General features: G+C 39.7%; 1 protein-coding gene across 1 annotated transcript in view; it reads left to right on the forward strand.

Annotated features, from left to right (window-relative positions):
* RYR3 (ryanodine receptor 3) overlaps positions 1-21,141 on the forward strand; it is a 509,318-nt gene that overhangs the window by 154,059 nt on the left and 334,118 nt on the right. The window contains 1 exon segment of the mRNA XM_054565625.1: positions 3,845-3,964. Coding sequence (XP_054421600.1) covers positions 3,845-3,964 — 120 coding nt within the window.

Consider the following 21,141-nt stretch of genomic DNA (forward strand, 5'->3'; position numbering starts at 1 on the left):
AATGCAAGAGTCCAGTGATATTACTATAAAAGTTCAAAGAGAAGAGAGATTACTTGGGCTTCATGAAAGAATGTGGGATTTAAGCTAAGCTTGGGAGGATAGGTAATGTATGAACATGGAAAAATAGAACAAATCAGGGCAGCTTTAGAATTAGAGCCAGCATGAATAAGGGTATGGAGGTAGAAAAGACCAAGGACTTCTATAGGGAAGACGTTAGGAAAATGTTTGGAAAGCAAAGGTCCTCAGATGTTAGTTTAACATAAATTTTTAGGGGAACAAAACCCAAGAGTTGTGTTATTTTCTCTAAAAATTTTATCATTTTTCAGAAAAAGTCAAGAACCATATGATCTCCTTTCTATGTGGGATATAAAACAGAAAGCAACAAATGAACAAGGCAAACAAACAAACAAAAACTTATGGACACAGACAATAGATTGATGGTTACCAGAGGGAAAAGGGGGATGGGAGGAGGTAGATGAGGGTAAAGGGGGTGAAGTATATAATGATGGAAGGAGACTTGACTTTGGGCAGGGAACACAATGCTATATGTATAAAATATATTATATTCTTATACACTTCAAACCTATATAATATTATTAACAAATGTCACCTCAATAAGTTTAATGAAAAAATTTTTAAAAGATCTATCATTCCCCTTCCTGGGGTAGAAGAAATAATGGAGATAGCAGTGCCGTTTAGGAACTGGTAGTCTTGATGGAGGAGAGCAAGACTAGCAACAGTAAGAGAACAAGAAAGCAAGAAAGAGAAGAGTGGGCTCATAGAGTAAAATAATCTAGTTTGGATTTTAGAATTATAATTGTTCTAGATAATGACGAGGAATGTTCACAATAGTGTGTTACTAAAACAGAATAGAAGTAATTAAGTCAAGGTGTTTGTTTTGAATAGATTGTTCACATAAACCTTGAAGTTACTTGACATGATGACTAGAGTGGAGGGGAGAAAGGCTGTCTGCCAGCCATTTAGCCTTTGGCTCCATTATTATAGTACTTACAGATCTTGTCATATAAAACCTGGTGTGCTCTGCAGTATCCTGGCAGAATGCTTCACCATTGGAAGGTGGTCAATAAATGTGTGTTGAATACACACCAAAATTTTTATCAGATTTTCTGATTGTCATTAAATGTCAGATAAGTGGTAACTGGGCTGTCGATAAATTGCCAAAGAAGATGTGGAGATTGGCTATCACCTACTTCAAAATGTAAGTTTTTTTTACTTGAGTAAAAGAGTAATGGTCTGAATTTGGCACTGGGGGGAATGCAAGGAGAACACAAGCCCCTGAGGTGATACCAAATATGGAAGAACTTGCAACCTCCATCTAAAGGGGTTTCCTTGGAAATGGTATGCTCTGAAATTCCTAGGCTTGATTTAAAGCAAAGGCAAAAAGGAAGGTAGATAACAAGAGAAGAGGAAGTCTACTTTGGTACAAAGGTGAGTAAACTAGGCAGGGAAGGTAACTGGAGAAACTTATGTCCTGTGCTTTTCTAGGGAGAGAGAAATAATGAGATGGGTTGAATTGACTCATCTCATGATTCCAAGTGGGACCTGGGTACAAAGATTTCAGTGTTATGCACCCAGAAGCTCCAGATGTCTGTCTATTGAAGGTTTGTGGAGCTAATAGCTGCTGTCTGGAACAAAGGCAGGTACAAGCTGCCACTCCAGGTGGTGTCTGTAGCCAGGTCAGCACTGAGCATACAGCTCCAGACAGCAGGTGGAAAACAGTGGAAGTGTATGGAGATGGTAAATCTGTCTTCGAGTCCCACACCTGTCTCTGTGTCACCCTGAGTAATGACCTAGGAAGTCACTTACGCTGGACTGCTCTTCAGCAAATGGTTATTGAGCCAGGGCAGGTTTGTTTATTGCACTATTAGCTGATTGGCAGCCTAGGTTATGAGGATGTGAATTATAGGACAGATAAATTTCAGAAGACAAATAGAGACTTGAGGCACCTAGTGCAAGGTCAGGCCAAAGTATTTTTATGCTCCTTTGGGTGGAAAGAACATGGGAAATGAGATAATGAAAAGAGATTATCTAAGACATATACTAAAGAGAAAACTTCTCAGCTTTCACCAGGTCATGAAAAGTCTAGTCCATAATCACACTCCTATGGTTTCCAAATGCCTTTTTTTTTTTTTAACTTGTGAATTGTGTGTAGGTGGTAGATATTTAATATTTCTCAATAGTGGGTCCTCTTGACATTTTGGACAGAAAAATTATAAGTTTCAAAGGCTGCCTCTTGCAATACAGACCATTTATCTCACACAGCCTCTGCATCACAATGCACATAGCACCCCTCGATCATTTTGACAGCTGAGAGTCCTGCCCATTGCCCATGCCCTTAAGGAGAATGGTATGGCCTCTGGTTGCCCAGGATCTGGGGGAGAGTCCGCCTGGGGAAAACTTCCTTGTCCGCACAGATTCCACGGAGCCCACGTTTTGAAAGAAGTGATGTTCTGGAGTTTTCTTCAGTCTCAATTCAAATGAAGACCATGAATTCTGATTTCACTAGAATCAGAGGCTCTTGAATTTATTATTGACTCAATGTAATAATGGACAGTGACATTTCAGTACTAGTGTAAGTATAGAACTTTTTCTTCCTCTCAATCTTCTTTTCATATGTTTGTGATTTGTGGCTTCTTTCGTATCCCTGTAGCCCCTGACCAATGTCTGGGCAACAGCAGACACCTTTGTTGGAGTCTGGTGCTACTGAATCTCTTCATCTTCCCACCAAGTGGGAGGATTTTATTTTTCCATATGACACCATTAAGAAAACCGTGTTTCTATTTGATCTGCCTGGACAAACATTAACACCATCGGACATGGTGGAGAGTCAGGAAAACAGAAGAGTTATAGTTAAGGAGGAAGCTTCAACTGGTTCTTCTCTGATTATTCCTTTAACTTAACCACACCTGAAATCTTTCTGAGGATTGAAGCCTAAAGTCAAGTGGTGGAGGGTAAAGGGGTTGGACTAATAGATTGGAGGAGCAAGAAAGAAGGAATTGGTAAGGGAAGTGTGTTCCTCCCAGCCTCAGGCAGGGTTGTGCAAGAGGAAAGCACATTAGTGTACATGGAGATTGGCCTTGTTTCTGACCATCAACAAGAGAAATACCATTCAGACAAGGTCCCTGAAATTTTAAGAGGCTGCTTTTGAGCGTGATGCATAGAAAGGAGGTTCCTTCCTTGGGAATTCAGAATGACTTCTCTACTTGACCTTCAGTTCCTTCTTTGAATCTGAATCCTCAAGGAGTCTTTCAGTCTTCCTTGCCAATATGTCTAAAATATCTTCTGTTACCCTCCAGGTTCCGTCTGTCAGACCTGGCAAATGTGTCACCCACTACATATACCCCCTCCTTCGACAAAACATGACTCTTTCTTCCTCCACAGCCCCTGACACAAAACAGACATTCCCTCCCTGAATCCCACTTCCCTCTGATCTCTGCTGTAGTCTCTGTTTCCTCAATCACATCTTGTTTTATCTTGTGTAAGGAGAAATTTCTTAGATTTGCTTTCATGGTTGCTTAAGTGTTCAAATTTATCTGCGCACCTGGGGATGCACTGTAGACATCGCAGAAGAGAGGCCCATGCTGTGTATATGTATGTAGTATGTCCACTCTGTATACTTCACACCAGAACATGCATCAGGGGAGGTACTCAGTCATGCCATGTGGGTATAGGCATGTGAATAAATGTATCCTTTATTTAATATTCAAAAGCACGTGCCTCACAACATACCTGAGAAAGATACAGCAAGGTGACGTGGGGGCCTGGTTCCGCGTGGAGAGGCAATCCCGGGCCACTCTCATTTGTGTGTCTGTTCTTATGGCAGGAAGATGAAGTGGTTCTCCAGTGCATCGCGAACATTCACAAGGAGCAAAGGAAGTTCTGCCTGGCAGCTGAGGGACTTGGCAATCGCCTGTGCTTCTTGGAACCCACTTCAGAAGCCAAGGTGAGATTGATTACCTGCTGGGCACCTTCCCCCGGGGCCCCCCAAGCAGTCATTTAGGGGTTGGGGCTGCCGGGAGATGGTGACAAGGATGGTGGAGATATTGAAAAGGACACTTTTACTTATATTTTTAAAGTTTCAGGTGTATGACATTATAATTCAACATCCGTATATACCACAAAGGGGTCATTCCCAAAAGTAGTCTAGTTACTATCCGTCACCATGCAGTTGACCCCCTTCACCTCTTTCACCCACCCTCGGCCCCCTTCCCCTCTGGTAACCGCCAGTCTGTTCCCTGTATCTCTGAGTTTGTTTTTGTTTTGTTCATTAAAAAAAAAAAGACACACTTAGTTTTTAAATGGGAGGTAGATCAGATTTAAAACATACCGTATTTGCCATGTATAATGCTCACTTTTTTGCCCAAAGCTTTGAGGGAAAATAAGGATGCTCATTATACATGGTTATAATGATTATATGCCATGGGTATATAATAATCCCATGTATAGTATGCACAAAAACCATGGGTGTACATTATACCTGGCAAAATACGGTAACTCTCCCCAGCCCAAGAAAGGTTTTAGTAGGAACTGAGAGCATGGTGAAGAATTAGACGTGCTTTGTTTGTCAGTGTTCACCAGGAGACAGGGAAGGCCTTGAGGTCACTGTCCACATGACAGTGAAGGAGGTTCTTTTAATATTCCCACAACGCCTTTTCTTGATGTTAATTCCTAGAAATCTGAGTATGTGTTCCTAACTGCCAGCTGTCATTTATTGCTGTGGGGACTCATGGGTCCTTGGGCCCGTGTTTCGCAGCAAACACGCTGTTTTGAGTTTTGACTGTGCTGAGATTGTTGTAACTTTCTGCCTGTTGTGATCTGGGGAGAGAGAGGAAATTTTGCTCTGGTCCCTGCCTGCACAATGGTGTATAATGTCATGTCTCTTCAGCCAAACTTTTCTTCCTTCATTATTGGACTCTTTCTACTTTTTATAATCTGTATGTCAACTGGATCTGTGTTTTCAGCATTCTCAAAGTACTTTGCAGGCCTCCCAAAATGTTCTTATCAGTTGGGGTTCTCCAGAGAAACAGAAGCAATAGAATCTCTCCCTCTCAAGATAGGTGGGTAAGTGAGTGAGTGAGTAGGTGGGTGAGTGGATGGATAGATTAGGTAGGTAGGTAGGTAGGTAGGTAGGTAGGAAAGTAGGTACATAGGGAGGGAGGGAGGGACGGAGGGAGGGAGGGAGGGAGATAGATAGATAGATAGATAGATAGATAGATAGATAGATAGATAGATAGATAGATAGATAAAGTAGGTACATAGGGAGGGAGGGAGGGAGGGAGGTGGATAGATAGATTGATAGATAGATAGACAGACAGACAGACAGACATAGATTTATTTTAAGGAACTGGTTCATGCCATTTTGGGGCTCGCAAGTCTGAAGTCTGTTAGGACAGATCGGCAGGAAGCGCAGGCAGGAGCTAATGCCATCTTGAGGCAGAGTTTTCTTCCCTTAGTTTTTATTATTAAGGCCTTCTGATTGGGTGAGGCCCACCCATGTTTTCAAGGGTAATCACCTTTAAAATCAACTTATTATAGGTGTTAATCACATCTACAAAATATCTTCACATCAAAACGTAGATTATTGTTTGATTAAATAACTGAATATCGTAACCTAGTCAAGTTGACACGTAGCTTACTACCCTCCAAGCTGTTCTCTCACAGCCCCTTTTAAAAAAAAAAATAAGATTACATTTTCCAGTAGGACCAGCTGATTGGCATGTCATTTCTCCACATGAACATACACAACAGAAACACACATGCAGAGTCTGACCCAACCCTAGCATACCCAATGTGCACTGTGATGGCCACATCTCCCAGAAAGCCCTCTCCTCTCCATTCCTCTCTCTCTCGTGTAGGTCCCTGATCCACAAATACAGTCATCTGTCAAGAGGCACATAAGGCCAGTATAGGCAGGACAGGGTCACATTAAAATTAATGGCAGAGAAAAGAGACAAGGAAGATTTTGATCTTTTTAAAGGTCTTAGACTCGATTTCCCTGAGGCCTTTTCTCATTTGCTTTTCTTCTTAGCTAGATATTTTTCTTTTCATTCCCAGCAGTCTGGAATAATAGGAAGATCATTAGATTGGAAGTCAAGAAGTTAATTCTCAACCATTACCTAGTCATGTGACCATAGACAAGTCACTCGGCCTTGTTTTCAGTTTTCTCATCTGCTAGAATGAGGTACAGTCTGTACAGTGGAAAGAGCATTGGCCTGAACTAGACACCAGTGCTACCATTTGCTAGTCATTCACTGAGTGGGGCACAGGACAGAGGTTTAGGACACGGACTCTGGGGCCAGACTGTCAGTTTGAATCCTGTCTCCACCTCTCAGCAGTTCAGCCAGGAGTCTGAGCAAGGTACCTCATCTTTCTGAGTTTAGTTTCCTCATCTGCTTAATGGGAATTTAATAATCACTACCTAATAAGGTTATTATTAGGGTTAAATGAGTTAATACATGTGAAATACATAGCACATACAAGTTGTCTAGTACACTGTAAACTCTATATAACCATCGGATATTATGATTTAATCTTACCTAAACCAGATAACCTAAAAACAGATTTGAAACAACTGTATACCATAACCTAAAAATACTTTGTATTCCCCAAGTATAAAAATAATGATTCATGGTTATTAAAAAATTTCCTGTATGTGGTTTTGTTGATTTACTTTTGCTTTTTGGAGTAAATGTCCAGGTTAGAAGTAATAGTATCAGGAGTATGAACAGTAGTAAACTGCTTTCCTAAAAGGACATACCAGTTGTTACATTTGGCATGCCCAATATCATTTCATGAGTATATGCCTCTTCTACACATGGTTAATGAGGAAAGTACACCAAGGGAGCTTCTCACAGAGAATCAGGGTCAAGTTCATAGAAAAGCTGGAGTAGATATTCAGAAATTCCTGTCACCATTCCTGGGAACAACCTGCTCCATGAGCCCATTTTTCTGTGGCTTCAGTCTTTCCTACAGTTAGTGACAGCTATGCTTACATTCCTTCTGGCAGGTCTCCTCCCTTTTTAATAAATATTTCACCTATTTCTCTACCATCCAATTTCACAGCTAGCTGGACCATTGTTAGGTTCTTGGAAGCTATTGTAAGCTCACCTTATGTAATGAACTGAGAATGTGTATTCCCAAGCCTGGCACTGGGCATGAGGCACAGACATTAAACACCATTCTTATCAGAGCCAACCAGTGACCTTGGGCTTTCCTAGTCAAGGGTATTTAAAGCTAAATGAAACTCAGAGGAAACTGAGATGCACTCAAAGGAGAAGACAGACCACAAAGAAAGAAGAGATGAGGTAAGTTTCTCAAAGTATTTTTTTAGTGTACAATCCCTGAGAAAAGAAGGTGCTATTGAAGCAAGGAGTGACAGAGTAGAAGAATAAAAAGCAAAAGTGTAAGAATATCAATACTTGCTACAGACATGGAGGCTATTTAGCACACTGGAGAGCTCTTGTGACTTTGATTCCTGTATGATATTCCACCCTTCTTTGAAGGTCTCCTGAAACTGCAGATGTTAATTGATGGGAGCACCACATTCATCATCCCTTTCAATTAAGCACAGCTCCAGGAATTAAAAGTCATCTTGTTTTATAGAAAAGACTCAAATTATAACCATAAAACATGGAGAAGAAATATTACTTGTTTATTTTATATATAATAGCAAATTTTGTTTTGAATTCTCACCGAAGGACATTTTTTCATTGCTTTTAGAGATTGAGGAAAGGAGGAAGTTAGGGAGAAAGAGAAACATCGATGCAAGAGAGAAGCATTGATTGGTTGCCTCTCATATGTGCCCCAGCCAGGGATTGAACCCACAACCTAGGTATGTGCCCTCACCAGTAATCGAACCTGCATCCTTTCAGCAATGGGATGATGCTCCAACCAACTGAGCCATAGCAGCCAGGACATAACAGCAGCAGATGTTTATTTACTGTCATTTTAAAGTAGAGCATTTGTTCCCAGAAACCAGAATTTACTATTATTCCTCTGTGTGTGTGTGTGTGTGTGTGTGTGTGTGTGGTGTGTGTCCTGTTTCATATCTGCAGTGTTCAGTGTTCACCATGGGGTCTTGTTTGGTTAAACTTGACATTCATACTCAAAAGACTTTCATAGATCACTTGGCACCAGTCTACTCAGTAAGACAAGAGCCACAGCTTGCCTGCTGGGAAGTGTCAGACACTCCTGTAAAAATCCTTGCAGTGGTACAGGGCTTGGCTTCTGAATCCCCTAGTCCAGATGACAGCTCAGGTGCAAAGAGCCGAGGTCTACATCAGGCAGGTATAATAGCCCTCATGGCTTAAAAGCACTCATGTACCATAGGAGGCGATATATATTGTAACAACTCTACAGTCATAGCCTTGGAGCTCCCCACAAAGGATCACACCTGCTACAAGAGTCTTTACACTTAGGGAATCACAAAGGCATGGCTTCCTATAAGGTGGTGGTAGTTGTCCCAGTCCCGATGTAGGATACCAGTTAGGGATCATTTTCACCATAAACACTGTTTCCTAGTAACTTAATTCATATATCGATTTTATCAGGTTGTCCCAGGAACAAAACAGAATAGCTAACTGAAGATCAAATTCTCATGCAGAAGGAGAAAAGAATTTCATAAACCATATCCCTCAGTAATCTTCATTGATGACAATTATTTAACTACTGTGGCCTTGTCAGATTTGGGGGGAACACCAACACCTTTCCAAATCCTTATTTCTACCGTCTTTAATTATAGATCATCATGAAAACGTAGGAAGACTATGGGAACTTTTTATTTAAAATCAGTTTTAAAAAACCCAAGATTTATTTGTTTCATGGATTTTAATGATGATGACACTGAAATTGATGAAGTGAAACAGCCTACCTTGTGTCCCTGAAAAGCCAGAGGCACCTTAAAGTCTATGGGCTCCAGGCGTCTCAGAATGAAATTCCACCTCTCTGCTGGGGAACACTTTGTCTGTCTTTCTGACTGTGGTTTATTCAAAATAAAATTTCAGTTTCAAATCCAATTTCCAAACTGAAAATTTTCAGGAAAAAACTTTACTCCTCTCGTTTTCACTTCCTCTATTGAAAATGAAGAACAGTCTGCTATCGTTACCATAAAGTTGTATAGGTTCTCAAGACCTGCGATTCAACATCTGTGATTGTGCAAACATCATTATGTAGATGCCATCAATTAAGATAGAATTCTAGGCTAAGAATAACTTATTTTCTATTATCTTTCCCTTTCTCTCCGAGATGGATTTACTGTTTACTCCTAAAAAACTAAGCCTGTGCAAATTTGCAGTGACAGAGAGTCGACCTGAGGTTGCACACTCTTTGGACTTCTAATTGATATTTTTGTGTATATTTTCTATGAACTGCAGATCTTATGAAAGGTCAAACTATAAAGCTATTTTCAAAAATCTCCCTTGCTGTGTAATATAAATACACTTACAAGTTGAAATTTTGATCTGTTTTTTTTTACATATATCTGCACCCTGTGCTCTATGCCATGCTCTCATGTAATCTTTACAATCCCACAGAACAAACACCATTTTTCATTTACAGAGAAGAAAGGTACAAGAATTTAGATGGCTAGGTAACTTTCTGAAGATTATTCATTCCAAATTCAAATCTCTATCTAATTTCTTTAATACTCAGCAATAAAAGTATCATGAATCCAACTTTAGGATAAAGAAGACATTTTTCCATGTGGCTGGATTTTAAAATACCTGACTAGGTCTTCATAGCCTCTCCCATAACCTTCCTGCATCTATATTCTGAGTGCCTGACATTCCAAAGCTAGAAATATGTATTTTGCTTAATTCAAACAAACCTCTAAAATGCAAATGTTCTGAGAGAGTACATGAAGCAGTATTAAAATTTTCTAGCTATTTTTTTCCTGTATAAATGAAATCGCATGGTATATTTTTCTAGAAAGTAAGTCTGTAAAAGGGGAGCAGATTAAGAAAAGCCTCTGTATTGGAATATAAGGCACAGAAATACTGTAAGAGGAGAAGTCAGAGCATCTGCTGCATTGAATTGTGACAGATTCCCTGTCTTTTCACCTGCCCCCGAGCATTCTGGGAACACTGAAGTCAAAGGCTGCAGTACAGCAGTGAAGAACCATGGTCAGGGAGCTAGGCTGCTTGGGCTGGTCATTCTAACTCCGCTGTTTAATAGCATTTTGAGGGTGGGAAATGGCTTCCCTTCCTTTGCCTTACTTTCCTCATCTTTAAAACTGTTCCCATCTCATAGGATCATTACAAAGATTCATTTATGAGGGTTCCTAAATTGTACAGTTGACCCTTAAGGATGCTGACACCCCCCCAATTCTGTGCAGTTGAAAATCCACATACAGCCTTCTGATAATGTAAATAGTCAATTAACACATGTTTTGTGTATTATATATTATATTCTTACAATAAAGTAAGCTTGAGAAAATAAAACGTTAAGAAAATCATGAAATTCATCTATGAATTTTTTCAAATTGCTGCAAATCTCCAAAAAAGCTTCCAATATATTTATTGAGAAAAATACGCATGTAGGTGGACCCATTTCAAACCTGTGTTATTCAAACGTCAATTGTAAAGTGCTTACTTAATACAGTGTCTGACACAATCAAAGTACTACTTAAGCAATAACTTTATTATCCCCAGCAGACGGCCAGACATGCATTAGGTCCTCAGGAACTGTTGCTTAACTCAGTTAAGTTTTCCATGTATTGAATCAGTTAATTAAATAGATTAAAGGCCTGGATTCGAGGATCAGGAGGACATTTGTGACCTTTAAAAGTGAAATCTAAAGGAGAATTAGAGAGACTAAGTTAGATGAAAAGGGTAAAGCAATGAGTGAGTGGTTTTAAAAAATAAAACACTGGGATATAGATTTTTGTTACTGATTTATAATTTAATTTTAATATTGTCAGAAAACATACTCTGATTTAAATCCTTTGCAATTTATTGGGCTTATTTTATGGTCTAGCATGATGAATGTTTAATGTGTTCTTTAAAAAACCCTTTGTATTCTCTAGTTGTTGAATGTACTATTTTATGAATATCAAGATGGTTGATGGTGGTGGTCAAATCTTACACATCCTTACTGAATTATATTGTACCTCCTTGTTCTATCAATTACTGAAAGACAGGTGTTCAACTCTTACTGTCTCCCATTAGCTCTGTCTGTTTTGTCTAATGCATTTTAAAGCTCTGTATTAAGTTCATGTATATTTAGGCTCTTTTTTTGTTGTTTCCTTAATGAATTGATCCTTTTTGTCATCATCAAATGTCCCTATTTATCCTTGGTCATATAATAAGCATTAACTGATATTAATATAGCTACAAGCTTTCTTACACTTACTGTTTGTGGGGCATATCTTTTTCCATATGTTTGTTTTCTACTTGTTTATGTCTTTTTATCTTTATATTTAAAGTATATCCCTCACAAATAGCATATAGTTAGGTGTTGTTTCCTCCTCATTTTATAAACTCTGCTATTTTATTAGAGTATTCAGTTCATTTACATTTATTGTAATATCTCATACTGTTGGGTTTTGGTCCATATCTTTCCTATTTGTTTTCTTTTTGCCCTCTGGTTTTTGTTCCTCTGTTTCTCTGCTTCTGTCTGTTTAAGATAAATCAAGAACTTTTAAGCATCCCATTTTATCTCCTTTATTGGCTTTTTAGTTCTACCTTTTTGTATTATATTACTTTTAGTAATTTCTTTAGGGATTCTAATATGAATTTTTAACTCATCACAATCTCCTTTGAATTAATATTATACCATATTCCTTATATTCTTTGTGCTATTATTGTCATGTATGTTATATAATGTGTAGTACTTTCTTATTATTTTTGTTTCAAAGACTTACTTGTCTTTAAAAAATTAAGAAAAAGTAGTGTTTTATAATATCCACATAGCTACCATTTTCAGTGTTCTTCATTCTTTCCTCTAGATCCAGATTTCCATCTGACAGCATGATTCTTTGGTCTGAAGAATATCCTTTAATATTTCTTGTAGGCAGGTGTGCTGGAGACAAACTAACCCAGCTTTTGTTTTACTAAGGATGTCTTTATTTTGTGCCTATTCTTGAAGAATTTTTTCTTTTTTTTAATCCTAGTTCTTTTTTTAAGTATATTCTATTGATTATGCTATTACAGTTGTCCTATTTTTTTTTCTCCCCTATCTCCCCCTCCTCCCTGCACCCCGCCTCCTTCCGGCATCCCCGCCCCGTTAGTATATGTCCGTGGGTCGTACCTGTAAGTCCTTTGGCTTTTCCATTTCCTATATTATTCTTAACCTCCCACTGTCTATTTCGTACCTACTAATTATGCTTCTTATTCCCTGTATCTTTTCCTCCCTTTCTCTCCATTCCCCACATGATCTCCATTTCTGTTCCTGTGATTCTGTTCCTGTTCTAGTTGTTTGCTTAGTTCGTTTCTGTTTTTGTTTTAGGTTCAGTTGTTGATAATTGTAAGTTTGTTGTCATTTTACTGTTCATAGCTTTAATCTTCTTTTTCTTAAGTCCCTTTAATATTTCATATAATAAGGGCTTCGTGATGATGAACTCCTTTAACTTTACCTTTTCCAGGAAGCACTTTACCTGCCCTTCCATTCTAAATGACAGCTTGGCCGGATAGAGTAATCTTGGATGGAGGTCCTTGCCTTTCTTGACTTTGAATACTTCTTTCCAGCCCCCTCCTTGCCTGCAAGGTTTCTTTTGAGGAATCAGCTGATAGTTTTATGGTAACCCCTTTGTAGGTAACTGTCTCCTTTTCTCTTGCTGCTTTTAAGATTCTCTCCTTATCTTTAACCTTGGGGAATGTGATTGTGATGTACCTTGGTGTGTGCTTCCTTGGCCCCAACTTCTTTGGGACTCTCTGAGCTTCCTAGACTTCCTGGAGGTCTATTTCCTTTGCCAGATTGGGCAAGTTCTCCTTCATTATTGTTTCAAACAAGTTTTCCATTTCTTGCTCTTCTTCTCCTTCTGGCATTCCTATGATTCGGATGTTGGAATGTTTAAAGTTGTCCCAGAGGTCCTTACACCTCTCATTTTTTTGCCTTCTTGTTTCTTCATTCTGTTCTGGTTGAATGTTTCTTCCTTTTGTTCCAAATCTTTGATTTGAGCGCCAGTTTCCTTCCCTTAATTGTTGGTTCCCTGTATATTTTTCTTTATTTCACTTTGTATAGCTTTCACTTCTTCCTTTATTTTGTGACCGTACTCAATAATTTCTGTGAGCACCCTGATGACCAGTGTTTTGAACTTTGTAGCTGATAGGTTGGCTATCTCCTCATTGCTTAGCTCTTTTCCTGGAGTTTTGATATATTCTTACATTTGAGCCATATTTTTTTTGTCTTGGTTTACCTGTTACAAGGGGCGGAGCCTTAGGTATTAGCCAGGGTGGGGCAACTCACGTGGCTGTGTTGTGGTGCTGTATGTGGGGGAGGGGTCTGAGAGGTAACAATGCCGCTTGCTTAGCTTTTGCCCCGGAACTGAAAAGTCAGTTCCGTTACTACCTACAAGTAAATTGTGCCCTTTCAGCTGCTGATTCCAGGTGAGCGAGCTTGTATACATTCTAGGATCCCATTGCCCCCTCCAATGGACTCTAGTATGAGATGGAGTTTCTCCCACTGCCACAACCCCCACAGTGTTTTATAGCCAGAGGTTTTGAGGCTTTAGTTTCCCACACTGGAACCCTGGGTTGTGCGGTCTGTCTTACTCCCTAGTTGTTTCTCCTGGCTTATCCCCACACGAATGTAGGATTGCCTGGTCCACCAGCTCCACCTTACCTGCCCAGCTGCATTGTTTCAGGCCCTTGCCCTGGCTTGCCATCTCCGCCTCTCCCACTGGTCTGGATGAATGTTTCTTCTTTAACTCCTTGGTTGTTGGACTTCCATACAGTTCGATTTTTTGTTTTTAAATCGGTTGTTGTCCTTTCGGTTGTGTGAGGTGGCAAAGTGTATCTACTTATGCCTCCATCTTGGTAGGAGAAAATTTAATTAAATGTGGACATCACCTAGTTAGCATCCCGTCTTGCAAGAGGCATATTCCCTCAAGCCTTAGATTGCTCTCCAGTGCCATCAAGCATTCATTTTTAAAATTTTGTCTGGAGTTGATAATTGTTATTGTCAGGAGAGTTTTTCTATTGTGAGTTTCTCCATCATTACTTGAACCAGAACCTCATCCATGAGCATTTGCCACTCTTAAAAGAGTTGAACATTAAGAAGAAGAGAAAGTGGTATTGAAGCAGAATCTAGGTTACAAAGAAGGAGTCTCCATGATGAGAGACACAAACATGTTTCTAGGCAGAGAGGAAGGAGGGTGTAGAAGAGATGTTGAGGTTGTAAGAGATACCGTTAGTTAGGGATTAAATTGAGTACAGCTGTGGCTTATGCAAAAGAAAAAAGGATGTAAAGGCACAGATTTTGAAGTAGCAAGAATGGGAGCTGAAAAAGAATGGGGGTTTATTGTCTGAGGAAAACATGAACTTTTGGAAGCTGTATAGGTTCTACATATGCAAATAGATGATGACTGGGATTAAATTTAATTTAGGTATGGTTAACGGAATGCATAGGATGGCGAAGGGATTAAGGTAGGAGGAGTCAAGTGTGACTCTAGAGCTATGGGCTTTAGCTGACAATAGGTGGTATATCATTTAGTAAAATAGGGTATATTAAAGAAGACAATGCTTATAAACTAACTTTTGTGCATACTAAATTCAAAACTCCTGGAAAACATCCACGAGGAAATTTGGATGGGCATTTGGATGTACAAATCAGTTTAGAAGAGAGGTTGATATGAATGAGTTGTTGGCTTAAAGGTAGTAAATCAAACTATGAGAGTGAGTAGGAAAAAAATGTGAATTATGTAGAGAGGATAGAAGACAATCCCAAGAGATAAAAGGGGAAAATAGACATGTGTAATATCATAGAAGCTACAGAAACCAAGGGAAGTGTGTCAAGAAGGAGCATAGTCAACAGGGTAGAATGCCACTGGAGGTCAAGTAGTAGGATGGAGTGTATCTATTAGATGTAGTGACATGGAGGCCAATGGCAGCCTTGGTGGGAGCCTTTCAGTGGGGTGGTGGGGGCAGAAGCCAGTTTAGTAGAGGTGAGGAGTAAGAGGAAAATAGCAATAAAGACAATCATTTCAGATATCTCATAAAGAAAGAGAGGGGAGCTGGAGAGGGTCCAAGGATGGAAGGATTTTTGTAATAGGAAAACCTAAGCATGTTTAAATGCTGATGAGAAGGTACAAGTGGAGAAGGAGAAGAAGTAGATGCAGGTGAGGTAAGGGATGGTTTAGTGTGAAAATTGCTGACATAGTGGAAAAGATAGGTATCAAGAACATAGATAAGGAATTGACCTTAAGTAAAAGGAAGAACTCATATTCTGTTTAATAGGAAAGAAGAAGGCAAGGATGGGGGTAGATCTGCAGGTTTTGTGCAGAAAATTTGAGAGAGAGAGCTGTCCAGAGAAGGGTACTGGGATAGTTGATTATGTGGGGGCCCAGCTTTGAGGGCCAGCTGAGGTTGATAACCATGAATTTTTAGTGCTGCCAATTTTCTGCGGCACCCCTCAGCAGTCCCAGCATAGTTATTAATAAAGTGGATAATTAAATTCAGCCTGGGTCAACATGTTTCCAGGTGAGTGTAATGAAGACAAAAGGGGCAGGAGAGTTCAGCAGATTGGAACATGAAATCTTAGAATTTAAACTGAATGAAAAGAGAACTAAAGATAGGAGGGGAGCCCTGGCCTGGTGGCTCAGCTGGTTGGAGTGCCATCCCATACACCAAAAGTTGCAGGTTCAATCCCTGGTTGGGGCACACACCGGAGGTAACCAATTAATGTTTCTTTCTCACATTGATCTCTCTCTCTCTCTCTCTCTCCCCCCCTCCCTCTCTTGCACCCCCTCCCGCACCCCCTCCCTCTCTTCCTCTCTCTGAAGTCAATTAAAGAAAACATCCTCAGGTGAGGATTAAAAAAAATTAGGAGTCTGGTAGTACAAAGGTGTAGGCATATAAATAGCGATAAGAGTAATTGAGTGAGTGAACAAGCAAGATGGAAGGTGAGTGAATGGGTAGACAGTGGATTGTGTCAGTCAGAGGTGTCAGAGTAGAGCATTCTGCCTGAAAACAGGCCCCAGGTTTATGATCATGATAGAGGGTGGCTGAACTGGAGTGTCGAATATCATCGATCAAGAGAGAAGCAAAAGAACTGAGAGACCATGATATGTGATAGATTTTTCATATAGCACATTACTTTCCTACAGCTCCTGTAACAAATTCCCACAAACTGCATGGCTTAAAACAATATAAATTTATTCTCTCACAGTCCTGCAGAGTAGAATCTGAAGTAAAGGTTCTGGCAGAGCCATGTTCCTTCTAAAGCCTCTACGGGAGGATCTCTCTCTGTCCATTCATTCCAGTTGCTGGGTGCTTCAGGTGTTCTGTGTTTGTGGCAGCATAGCCCCCATCACGCCTCCGTCTTCGCATGGCCCTTTCCTGTGTGTCTGTCTTCACATGGCAGTTTGCTAAGGACATCAGTCATATTAGGTTAGGCTCCACCCTAATGACCTCATCTTAACATGATTAAATCTGTAAAAACCCTATTTCCAAATAACATTGTAGTTCAGAGTTACTAGGGTTAGGATTTCAACATATATTTGGGGGGACACAATTCATCAAGTAGCAGTGTGAATGTTCAGTCGCCAAGAGCAGGAAGGAAAAGGTGACAGAGGTTTCAGTGAAGAAGGAAAAGTCATAGAAATAAACAGTAAAAGCAGAGGGGGTGAAGGGTGATGTTGCCAAGTGTAGGACACTTAAAGAAAAAGGAGTTAATTTATGGAAGAGTAATAATCTAGAAATAGTCCTGCCCTAACTGGTGTGGCTCAGTGGGTTGGGTGTTGTCCTGCAAAGTGAAAGGTTCGATTCCTGGTCAGGGCTCTTGCCTGGGTTGCACAGGGCATATGTGAGAGGCAACTGATCAATGTTTCTCTCTCCCATTGATGTTTTTCTCTCTCTCTTTCTCCCTCCCTACCCCTTTCTCTAAAACCAGATAAATAAAATCTTTAAAAAAGATAAAAAGAAATAGTCCTGGGAGGGAGAGGGACACACACCCCATCTGGTAACCCCAAGTTACCTGAGGTATGAGAGAATGAGCATCTGTAATTGGGAGATTCCCCAAGGGAAGTGGAGTCCTTTTGAGATGAGTGAGATTTTGTCTGTTCAGGCAATTTGCAGGGAGACGGCAGGGGGTGGATGATGGAGTGCATTGATCATGAAGTAGCTATTCCAGCAGATTTGAAAGGGTGGGGGGATGGGTCAGGAGATTGGAGGGTGAAAGCATTAGGAAATGAGAGTACAAAAAAGGAAAACTAATACAGCAGAGAATTTACACAGTCATTTGTCTAAAGAAAACAAAGCGACCAGACTTGTCAGTTTAGCCCTGCAGTCTTCCAGAGGATGGGGACCATGCAGAGACACACAGGAGTGGAGGCTGGGCAGTCATTCTGTTAGACCAGGCAGTTTTTTTCTCTTAGCTGCCAGAGTACCTGTTTACAAGTTCAAGCCTTGTTGTCCAACATGTGGGGGGTAAACAGAGGTGGCTGGGAGGTTTCTGTACAGTCCTGCACGCACGGTGGCTTGGCCTTCTGGTGCTCTCTGGGACCAGGGTAGGCTCTCTACAGTGAGCAGCTATTCTACATTGAGTTACTGTTCAACCTGGGCCAGCGATTATTTATTGTTTTGTGTAAAGAGAACAAAAAAACTGATTTTACATTAGTCTATATAAGAATTCATCAAGCTGAAGGGTTGGAATGCAATCCTAATTAGGCTTAGATTCTGAAAAACATGGTTTCATCTTTCAATTCTTCCCAAATAGCAGCTGAACTGTCTTCTTTTTTCCCCCAGAAGTTTTATTCCTATTTCTACATCCACATGGAGTCCCATGCTCTGTTTTTTCTTACAGTCCAGAGATGAGATATTCAAAGAAATAGCATAGAAGTCAAGTGCAACACATGTCAAGTTTATTAACGCATTTGTCATTTTCTGGATCCCAGGACCTAGTTAAAAAGAAAAAATAAAGTTCAACCTTTTAATCCTGAGATCTTTCCTCATCTATATTGAGTTATAACTACTTGAGTTATTAAAGCTGTCTTGGTAACTTATCTGCTTGAGGCAGTACCAGTCCCCTCTTTTTATTTAAAGGCAGTCTATACATTAGCAGTGGGAAATTTCACAAAGAATTTATTCAGTGTGTAAAGTGGCACCATCACTTGCTGTCCATTTGTCATTTACTTTTTCACAGCAGGCAAATGGCCCCAGGTGAATTATGGGCAGGTATTACTCATACCCGCGCTCCCTTGCCACATTTAGTACTTTGCACTTCAGACCTGAGAGCTGCTATTTTGGTCTCGATTAGCAGTGCTTTTTCTTCCTCCTCCTACTCCTGAACTTACTAATTAGATCATAAACTTGCCCTTTTTTTCCCTGTGATTAGAAGAATGTCTCTTTTCCAGTTGTTGCTTTTTCCATGGGGAAAAAACAAACAAACAAACAAACGTTGCATTGTCTTTGTGTTAGAACTGGAGCCTTGAGAACCCAAGCCATGTGACATGTATTATTTTTTTCCTGCATGGGTTTAAAATCTGGGAATGAATCTTAAGTCATAGTTACAATTTTATGTGGTCTTTTGAAGTTATATAATTAGTCATAATTTGCAGATCAAACTATTATTTATAAAAAACACTGGGTAGTGATAAGGAAGATCTGGTTTTGCTCTCGCTCCAACTTGCTATAAAATGTTGTGCCAAATAATGTCTCAGGTCTGATTGCCTGCCAGCCACCTAAGAGTTTTATAAAGAAAATGTTTAGTTGTTTTAAAAATTAAAAATTTCAGACACTTAAGTTGACAACTTTATTTTTTTCCTTCTCACCAGTTTATTCAGTCATTTTATTCTTTTTAAATAGAGATGTTAACAAAGTATATGAACTGAAACATTTCATGAATCTTATATAAGAACAATCTTATTTGTTCTTAATTTCCTGACATGCAGCAAGTAGGTGATTTTAAATAATTCAAAACATTTTGGAGAGTTAATTTGTTTTTCTTTGTCCAAATTATTTCAGAGAATAATTACAAAGTATTCCTAATGCAGTCATTCCAGAATTTAGCTGCTTTCTCTGTTAGGATGTTTTCAAATCATTTTTCTTTTATTCCACTTAAACTCAAATCAGTTTATCTAAAGCCTTTAGAAAATGAGGACAACTGGTACAAGAAAGTTGTTTGTAAGCCTCCCTGAAACAGCTATTCTTCAGCTATGGAGTGGTTGACAAAATTTTTAAAAACTTGACCTAATGATCCATTTCTTATTGAAGCTCTTTCATCAAGGATTTTTGCCTCAAGACCTGCTTTAGCACCTCCCTGCATATATCCCAAGATATTTCTACTTCAAAATAGAACAGATTAGCATGTGTTTGGAGTGGTTCAGGTGCTCTACCGCCTCCGAGCACAGAATAATTGATCTCTACCTCACCTTTTCCAGCCCAAGAGCAGTCACTTGAGATTTGAAATGTGAATTTTTACCCTGATTAGCTGTGGAATCTAGGTTCAAACAATTTCACTTCTTTTGCTTAAAGATGAAGAGCTTTTAGAATTTAATGCAAGCTCTGAGCCTGAGTGAATGCAGAAGGTCTAATGTTATCATTCAGCAAAACCTCTAGTAAACCGCTAAAGGATATTACTTTTTTGGTTAAAAATTAGCTAACAAAGATGTGAACTTTTTGATGTTCATGAGAAGGTGTCCACAATGTCCACTGATCGCCTTTCAAGTTGAAAACTTAGTGCTGTGGTTTTGATCACGATCCAGTTTCCCACATAAATTGTGTCAAGAATGCCATATCCTTAAAGATCATAAGCCTGGCCAGGATTGGAGTATTTGGTCCAGAATTCACCCAGAAGGGCAAAGATTTTCAAACTTGAGTGAGCGTATCTTTCAATCTCCATCTTTGTCTTGGGTAGTGTCAAAAATCAGCTTTTATTTTTTTGAAACAAACTCCTACATGATGCTTATATAGATGGTCCTCAGGCCACTCTTTCAGAAATTGTTGCAGGGCTGAATTTGTAGTTGTTGGAGTTATGCACCTGTTTTCTTATCTCTGTCTTATTGACAAAATAGGTAGCCAACTCAGGTGGGCAGAACTCATCACAAAATGAAACAAAACTATGGCCTTGAATTCATCAGCATCATGTTCACTTACCTACAATCTACTATGGAAAGTTTTCAATTGCTGTAGTAATGAATGAACTTGCATCTTTCCTAAAATATGGGAGTTTAAGAGGAAGCCAAACAAGCTTTCATCTTTATCTTGTTCACTGAGAACATAAGGGCAGATGCCACTGGAGAGCAACTGGCTAATTTGAAGCATTAATCTTCATAGGGTCTAACAGACTTTGCTAAGGTCACCATGAGCAAGGACTTACCTTTTTGAGATGTGACATTGCTCCTTCCATTTCTATCGATATGTTATTGTCTTTCATGGTACCAAGTTAACCGTTATGTACTGGAGGTAACTTCTTGTTATCAAGGATGAGAAGAGAAAGAAAAGGTCATAATCTTTCCTCATTGCAGATGGAGACCCTTAGTAACCTGGGTTCTTTAGCAGAGCTGAGGAAAGGAACTCAAGTGAAGGCTGAGTCATGTGAACTGGGATGGTTGGGCAGGAGCAGTATTTGACATGATATTTCCTTGCCAGCTTCACCAGATACTGAGTGATGGGTTGGGTTCAAATAGGAAGAGACTGAGTCTCCTAGTGCTTTTCTTGTGTTGATGAGAGCTGGCTCATGCCCTGAGTGAAAGGTATCAGTGACTTCAAAGCCGGAGGAAGGTTTAAAGAGAATGAGATCCAACAGATCTCCACAGGTCAGTGAGCATTTTGATGATTGTCCATCCTTCATACCTAGAACACTTCCTGGTAAGGGTGATGCTATTGAAGAAGATATAGGCAAATGAGGTGCTAGGTCTCTCTATTATCACTCCATTGAAACAGTGCTTATTATTAAGTGAACACTTTTAACTTGTGCAGCTACTGACCGGCAGTGCTAAATCCCTGCTTTGTGGCATGCTTTAAAATA

This window comes from Pteronotus mesoamericanus, unplaced genomic scaffold (genome assembly GCF_021234165.1).
Source record: "Pteronotus mesoamericanus isolate MK-2021 breed Mesoamerican mustached bat unplaced genomic scaffold, CSHL_Meso_final contig_164, whole genome shotgun sequence".
Taxonomy (NCBI): domain Eukaryota; kingdom Metazoa; phylum Chordata; class Mammalia; order Chiroptera; family Mormoopidae; genus Pteronotus; species Pteronotus mesoamericanus.